The following is a 7762-nucleotide window of genomic DNA, read 5'->3' as shown; positions in this document are numbered from 1 at the left end:
TTTATCCTTGACTCTGATTGTTGCTTTGCTAAGGCCCAGCTCGCCACGGTAGAATGCATTCATTCATTCACTGCCTTATGCGTTCATCCGACACCCTGGACAAATCAGAGGGCCTGATGTAGAGACATACAAGTATTGACCCTCTCATTCATAGGTCTGGACAATGTAGGCTCTCCAAGGAACACCCTGAATGTGTTTGGGCTGGGAAGAACCTGCAGAACCCTGAGGAGCTCCACGCAGACATGGGGAGACTTGCTGAACATGTCGCTGTGCTATTTGCTGTCAAAAAAAAAAAAAAAAGTGAAGGACACAAAGATGGCTTCCAGTGGACCTTTGTTTCTGAATGTCCGGGTCAGAAGGACCAGAAAAATGAAGTGAGATTAAAATAATTTGAGCTCTTAAAGAGACACAAACGGAATGATGGGGAAACATCCAGAGGTCTTTACGCCAGCACGGCTAAAGGGGTCAGACTTTTTGAGTCCCAAACAACAGAGGCTGCTCAAGGTCACGGGGTCATCTTGTTTGACATTTCCTGTGTCCCTGTGAACTCCCAGTTGGTGTCTTCCACCTGTTCACAGCAGCGAGGATTCATCTGCCCTCTGGACATTCACCACATCACCTGAGGTCCTCAGCAGTCTCCAGTCTGCCTGGATCCTAGTTCTCAGGCTCTCCAGGGCCACCACGTCTTCCTGGGCGGGGGTGGCGAGGCGCTGCAGGGCGGGCGCCGCTTCGCCTCGCAGAGAGGAAGTGGTCATGGCAGCACACGCCCTGTCATTCTCCTGAAATTAAAAGTCAGCGAAGAGTAAATGAAGAAGTTTGCAGTGCAGCAGGGGGTGGGCGGTGTCCCTCAGGGAGGCATACCGGCCCCACCTTGGTATCCTTCTGCTCCCTGAGTGACCCCAGCACTTACAGGTCACAGGTCATGTGACTGCCATTCCCACCTGAATAAGCGCAAGCGTGTTTCCGAACGCCAGGCCCCGCAGCGTGCCGACCAGCTGCTGCCACGCTGCCTCACTGGCGCCGCCGTCCGGCGCTCGGGCCAGGAGCACCAGGCTGGGGTTGAACTGGTAGCCCAGGGGCAGGAGGAGGCCCGACACTAGCCGCCAGAACACAGAGGGGTCGTCGAGGCCCTGATGAGACAGACACGGGTGTGGGACTTCTCCATACGCGGTACATCTTTCAAGGTGTACGTTCGCAGGGCTGACCTTCTGGAGAACCACAGGAACGTGGTACTTGCTCCTCGGCTCAGCCGGTTCCCTCCGGCTGATGTGGACCAGCAGCATTTCCCTGGAAGCAGAAAAGCTTCAGTGTTACCGCGGTGACATCAGAGGGGAAGGTGTCGACGGTGAAGATCGAGGAGGAGTGCTTAGCCACCCGTTGTCCACGGTGTCACTCAGGACCTCGCCGTCTCCTAGGAACACCACCAGCACCCTGCATGGACAAGGAGGAAGTGCCTTAGGAAGCATGAAGAGACATTTTCCCTGGCCTGGATTTAAGGAAAAACCAGTGGGTGCAGGTTCAAATCCAGTGATTTGAACCTCCAGTTCCCCTTTGCAGACAGAGGAGAAGCTCAAGTTAAGTATTTTTTCTGCCTTACCTTCGGGCTGCTCCCTTCAGGCTCTCCAGAGCCAATCATCTGCCCATGTCCAACCCTCTCCTTTCACTCAAACTCACTTCCTGTCCTCCTCTCCTCCATCCATGAACCTCCTCTCTGGTTTTCCTCCAAACTCAGCATCCTTCTACCCAGATCTTCTTCATTCCTCATCTCAGTGCGACCTTCATCAGAACATCTACCATGTGCTGTCCTACTGATGGACTCCTTCCAGATCCTCTCCATTCTCCTCTGCTGCCTTCATCTGCCTCCTGTCTTGTCTTCAGTGTCTCCAAACCAGACACCATGACTGCTCTTCACCTGCATCTTCTCCCCCTTTCATTTTTTTTTCCACCTGAAACCTTTCCACTTCTTCACTCGTCCCAATCTTCTTGTAGACATTTTTCCACCTCTTCTCCAGCTTCTTCACTCCTCTGGACTGCTGGCCCTCAGTACTTAAAACTCCTCGACCTTCTTCATCTCCACCCCATGTAGCCCCACCAGAGTCCATCTTGTTGTTGCTAACCTTCATCCCCTTCCCACCTCCACCCATCCAGATGTTCCTCAACCTGCTCCCTGCTCTCCCTGCAGATCACAGTTTCATCTGCAAACATGGAGATCCCAGTCCATCACCATAGATAGCAAACAGGAAGGGGCTCAGAGCAGGTCCCTGATGAACCACCACCTCCACCTTGAACTCCTGCGCCATATGTTCTAAACACAGTCCTGGAAACACGGGTGGGGTCAAAGCAGCTGCCGTACCGTTTGCCAGGAGTGGACGCGACGTGTTGGACGATGCACTTTGTCGCCGTGGAAACATCACTGACCACTGCAAGGGCACTGCGGAACTGTGAGGGGTTTGGTGGTCAGCTCCCAATGTCAAATTAAAAAAAATTAAAAAAAATAAAAAAAAATCAGGCAGATACTTCTGTGATACCTCCTTCTGCTCCATCTGCACCACCAGGTCAACCACGCTCTGAGGAGCACTGTCGCCCCCGGCGAGATGTTCCCTTCTGCGGGAAAGTAAACCAAGGGTAAATTCTTTAATCAGCACCGGGGACAAGACAGCAGTATCCTGAGGGACACCGTTATAAAATCATACAACGATATTACACAAATTGCCTGAAATCCATTACATCTGTGCCACTAAAGCCAACCTGAGCTTCTCAGATGGATCAAAGGGTTCACATCCATTCACGAAGACGGCCTGAACGAGCGGTGGCACGCAACTTGCCGCCACCTGGTCTCGCTTGTGCCCCGGCTCGCCACCGGCGTCCGCCGTCTCCCCCGGCCCCTCTGATGTCTGCTCAGTGTGCTCTGTGCTCACGCCAGAGGAGGGGTCAGCTGGGGGGAAAACACGCCTTTAAGTACAAGTAGTAGCACTAGTAGTAGAACAACTGGTGTTACGTGTACTTGTGAGGGTGACGGGTCTACCTTCGGATCCCAGGCAGGACCAGTACTTCTGGAGAACCGAGCGCACACTTTGAATGGACTCCAGAGCGCTGGAAGAACCACAAATATGGATGCATGTCTCACACACACACACACACACACACACACACACACACACACACACACACACACACACACACACACACACACACACACACACACACACACACACACACACACACACCTTTGACAGGGGCCATCAAGGCTGGCGAGGCGGGGCGGCGGGTCGCCGAGCAAAGCGCCGACTGTGTGGCACACAGACTGGGCGAGCGAAGTCAAGTTGTAGCCTCCCTGCGGAGAGACCGGAGGAACCAATCCCAGGCTGAGGTTGAGGGCGGGAGGTGGGGCTTCACCCGGGGAATGGCCTGTCAATCACTCACCTCCAGCACGGCGCACAGCTTGCCGCCGGCGAGGTTCGCCAGCAGGTGCGTGAGGTGGGCAAAAACGTCCGGGGTGGCGCACATTTCCCCCTGCGGGCAAACAGGAAGTTCAAAAGATGTGAGTTTCGGGGTCGCCGCATCGACGAGGCAAACGCGCCGACGGTCCGAACCTCTGGGTCGCCGACCGCCGAGTCGAAGCCTGCGCACACCAGGACTAGATCCGGGCGGAACTGGGAGGAGGTAGAGCAGATGATGTTTGGTAGGATGAGCGGCGGGGGCGTTGAAGGGTCACGGCAAGCCTCACCTCATACGCCACCGGCAAGAGGACGTGAAAAAAGACTGCCAGGTAGTCGCTGTTCTTCATTCCCACCTGAGGAAGAGGAGGATTCAGGAGCCTATCCCAGCTGTCATTGGACAAGGGGCGGGGTTCATACTGGACCAATCACGGGGACCCATACAGAGCCTGTATGGGTCAGTCACACGTCTGGACAATGCAGAGTCTCCAATGCACCTGCATTTTGTGCCATAGGATGTTCTTACCTTGTTCCAGGGCACGTTGATGTTGAAACCGGCGCCGCCCTCTTTGCCGACACTGTCGTAGTCTGACTCTCTGAGATTGGGCCAGAAGCTCTGGTGTTCATAGCGATGCCAGGAGAAGTAGAGCACGCTGGGGGGGGTGAAGAGCGCCGATTCTTCAATTCAAGAAACGTCTAAAAAGCATCTAAAAATCTAAATATCTCCAGGGAGTGGAGGCTCACCTCGGGTCGTCCTCGAAGCAGTACTGCACCCCTTGTCCGTGGTGGATGTCCCAGTCGACGATCAGGACCCTGGAGATAAAACGGCCATCAAAATGCTGATATACTACATCTTAAGATTTAAAACAATTAATATACATTTTGTTCAGGAAGGCGACGTCACCTCTGAACACCGTAAGCCAGCTGGGCGTATTTGGCTGCAATGGCCACGTTGTTGAAGATGCAGTAGCCGCTGGCGGCCCCGCGCATGCTGTGGTGTCCTGGGGGTCTGATCGAGACGAGGGGTTTATCTCAGGGAACCAGAGGAACCCATCCATGAGCTCCGCCGCCACCGGAATTCATGTCGACAGCCTCACCTGACCAGAGCCATGCCGTTCCTCACCTTCCCCGTCATGACGCTGTCCACCAGCTGCAGCGCCGCCCCAGCAGCCAGTTTGGCACAGTGGTAGATGTTCTGGAGATCAATGGATGAGGAGGGGGCGGTGAGCAGAGGAGTTGAAACCCGACACAGACTCTGGGGAGTAAATAACTGGCACTAACTGGGTGGAAGTAGACATCACCGTACTGCTGGGTGAACTCCTGCAGGTCCTCTAGGGTCATGTAAGGCGTCTTCTTCACTGCCTCCAGGTATTCCTCGCTGTCAGGAGACACAGGAGGCTTCTAGTGCTGGATGTTAGGTGGATTGGATTTCACGGCAGGAAGGTCTGTGGTTGGAGTCCCATATGGGGCCTTTCTGTGTGGAGTCTCCATGTTCTCCGGCAGTCCAAACAAACATACAGGAGGTTCACTGGAGACCTACATTGTCTAGACTGTAAGGAGTGAAAGGGTGAATGTTGTCTGTATAGATGACGTGTGTCTGGTGCCAGGAAAGGCCTTGTCATTTCCGCCATGTCATTTTATGTGGCCCACGAGAACATCTCAAATGGTCTGATTGTCTTAAAATAAGTCAAATGCATGAATTTACCATAAACTACATTTCCCACAATTCATGCTGATCATGTCGCCCGTGAAGTGACGGCATCCCGCCATCAGATTGCAGTGTATCCACATTATTGCGATTTTCAACAAGTAGAACTGAGAAATACAAATGATCCCTAAATGTCCAGGAAGATAAAAGTTGATGCAGAGGCAAGGCTGTTTCAATAAAGGTGGGAATGCATATGTAACATTTTGGATTTGAATAAGAAATAAATTCAGTTGTTTAATATTTAGGAGTATTTATATTTATTTTTACAATGTTATGTTTTTCAAGCAAAAACATAACAATAATAGATAATATTAGGAAGGAGGGAGAATAAGAAACACAATAAAATATAAATTGTCAAGGTTAAGGCTATCAAGTGTTTTAAGGTCTTAAGTACAAAGATTTGAAGATTCCCTGTGGCTGAGGGAAGAGGAATTAAAAAGTCTGATAGCCTCAGGTAGGAAAGACCTCCTGTGGCGTTCAGTGGAGCTCCTTGGTGGTATCAATAACAATAAGGAGTTTCTAAATTCTAAATTGTTTGAAAATGTTTATTAAAATATTCAAAGAAAATAGTTTGGCAAAATGGGCCGGATGTGGCCCGTGGGCAGTAAAATTCCCAGGTCTGAGCTACTGGATATCAATGGGGGATGACCTCCAGTGACCAGCTGAGCAGAGGTCTACTATGTCAGGGATTGGACGCCGATCCCAAACCCGCATCGTGGCGTGAAGGTCAAACATCTGAAGGTTCAGAGGGGACCGACCTGTGCACCAGAAGGATCTGTGCGTCCTGGGCCTCCCGGGGAGGGATGGCCACGCAGCGGCCAGCCAGGCCGCTGCTCACCAGGGCCTCGTAGCTCACCGTCAGACGCTCAGGAACCTCAATCTTACATGCCGGGCTGGAGACAAACATTTATCACAATCTCAAGCACCACTTTCCATTTATCATACGAGCAGAACATGAATGCAAACGTCATACTTTAATTAAAAATAAAATGTAAGGAAAAGTCCCCAGACCGTAGGCTAATGGGTCATGTAGGAAATAGAGACAGGTAAATACTACACAGGTGAACAGCAATACACAATAAATCGCTTTTCCTTCCCGTTACTCTTTAATGTTTGTGTCATCAATACAGCTTCCGATTCAATCAAGCAAATATTTTCTTTGTTATTATTATTATTATTACTTTTATTATTATTTATTCAAGTTGAAACTAGAATGTGGCTAGTGGTTGTGTTAGTGGCAGGAAATGACTAGAACCGAAGAGCAAGGGACCCAGAAAAAACAATAATAAAATAAAATGAAAAGTTTGGGGATTTGGGAATTATTCTGTGACTCGACAACTTATATTTACTTTTGTAACTTGGCTGGTCCGTTAACGAAGAACGGAACAGCTAACAGTTATCAGCTTACAGCAATCAGTCATCGACTAACGGTTAACAGTAACGCAGCTAACGGTCAACAAGAAGCTAACGGCTAACAGTACGCGGCTAACGGTTAACAAGAAGCTAACGGCTAACAGGAAGCTGCTAACAGCGGGAGTGCACCTCGCTAAACTACTCGACTATCCTACGACATTCCCAGTACAATCGTTCCACGTACAACCACAACACAAAATACACAATAATAACAACGTTTAAAAAATTGTTTGTGTCTTTTTTTTTTAATTTCATGCGATTGATTTAAACCATCATTATCGTTTATACCACAGTCTTATTTAACTTCTAGCGTAGGAGCCACGGGAATGGGGGACTTTTAATGTAGCCTTTATTATTAGCAATAGTCTAGCAAATCTATTGGAAATTAAGATTAATTCAAAATTCCACACAGAACAAACGGTGCGAATTGTGTGGTACTTACTCAACCCATAAAAGTTTGTACTTTGTCATTTCTTCGTCGTAAATCAGTGCCGTCCCCATCTTAAAAAGTTCCGCCAGGAGCTCCGCGGTGCTTCCACTGCGGCCCGCCGTCGTCCTATCTCCCCGCGCACACCTTCCGAACCCTCCCGAAAACACCCTGCTATGGTTGCTTCTTTAAAATAAAAAAACAATCTTTAAAAATGTGAGGCGAAAGCGTATCATAATGAAGTTGAAGCAGTCCGTATGCCAGTTGCTGTAGTTCAAGCATCTACGGAAGCCGAGAGGCAAAGTTGCCAGATAAGCGAGACATCAAACCTGCGCCGTTCAATTACCAATAATCGATAGGATCGTTCACCATCGATAGAGACACACATAAACACGAAAAAAGAAACAAACAAAAAAATCAATTTAATCACGTGATCGCAAACACAGGCTACATACTTATTGTTGGTGGATTTAACAGTAATTTGGCGCCTAATCTGGCAACGTCGCCCAGTTTGACATCCCGTTTCCCGGACTAACTAACGATTATGATACCCTCATCAATACATCCGACACGACTCCAATTGATCAGTGCACCTTCGGGGCTTATCGGCGAGGTTGCTCCCATTGTTTGGGTCAGAACATCTGACTTGGTTTTATTTACGATTTGCATCAAAGGATGGAGCTGCAGAGCAATGGTCCACAATATGACTTCTTTATTAGGAAAAATACAACATCGATCAATAATCAGTAGGTTAAAACCTCCTCACAGCGAGAAGAT

At 49.6% G+C, this 7762-nt stretch overlaps 1 protein-coding gene across 4 annotated transcripts; it reads right to left on the bottom strand.

The window, feature by feature from the left end:
- Nucleotides 1-319: 319 nt before the first annotated feature.
- hdac10 (histone deacetylase 10) lies at nucleotides 320-7389 on the bottom strand. 4 transcript variants are annotated; one of them, XM_086149394.1, is made up of 19 exons: nucleotides 7001-7389; nucleotides 5904-6038; nucleotides 4719-4815; nucleotides 4535-4632; nucleotides 4342-4446; nucleotides 4182-4250; nucleotides 3964-4090; nucleotides 3728-3793; nucleotides 3594-3653; nucleotides 3424-3513; nucleotides 3228-3334; nucleotides 3026-3093; nucleotides 2749-2935; nucleotides 2529-2604; nucleotides 2354-2439; nucleotides 1375-1431; nucleotides 1206-1287; nucleotides 942-1130; nucleotides 320-779 (listed from the first exon to the last, which is right to left on the bottom strand). In XM_086149394.1, the coding sequence occupies exons 1-19, from the start codon at nucleotides 7057-7059 to the stop codon at nucleotides 573-575; spliced, it is 1965 nt and encodes a 654-aa protein (XP_086005520.1). In that variant the 5' UTR covers nucleotides 7060-7389; the 3' UTR covers nucleotides 320-572. The 4 variants fall into 4 exon arrangements, with proteins under 4 accessions (XP_086005520.1, XP_086005521.1, XP_086005522.1 ...); XM_086149395.1 differs by lacking the exon at nucleotides 7001-7389 and having other exon boundaries at nucleotides 4719-4987; nucleotides 5904-6034; XM_086149396.1 differs by lacking the exons at nucleotides 5904-6038; nucleotides 7001-7389 and having other exon boundaries at nucleotides 4744-5244.
- Nucleotides 7390-7762: the final 373 nt, after the last annotated feature.

The sequence above is a fragment of the Fistularia commersonii genome, chromosome 7, assembly GCF_037954325.1.
Source record: "Fistularia commersonii isolate RoL2024-O1a breed Wild chromosome 7, RoL_Fcom_v1.0, whole genome shotgun sequence".
Classification (NCBI taxonomy): Eukaryota; Metazoa; Chordata; class Actinopteri; order Syngnathiformes; family Fistulariidae; genus Fistularia; species Fistularia commersonii.
This window is presented reverse-complemented; position numbering and strand designations above follow the sequence as displayed.

What these genes read in the sequence shown, in the direction of transcription:
- hdac10 (XM_086149394.1), bottom strand. Translation starts at nt 7,059, where the DNA reads ATGGGGACGGCACTGATTTACGACGAAGAAATGACAAAGTACAAACTT. An exon ending in CGGCGGTCGGCGACCCAGAG is followed by an intron (nt 3,514 to 3,593) that starts GTTCGGACCGTC and finishes GTTTGCCCGCAG; the next exon opens with GGGGAAATGTGCGCCACCCC. An exon ending in TGCAGATGGAGCAGAAGGAG is followed by an intron (nt 2,440 to 2,528) that starts GTATCACAGAAG and finishes AACCCCTCACAG; the next exon opens with TTCCGCAGTGCCCTTGCAGT.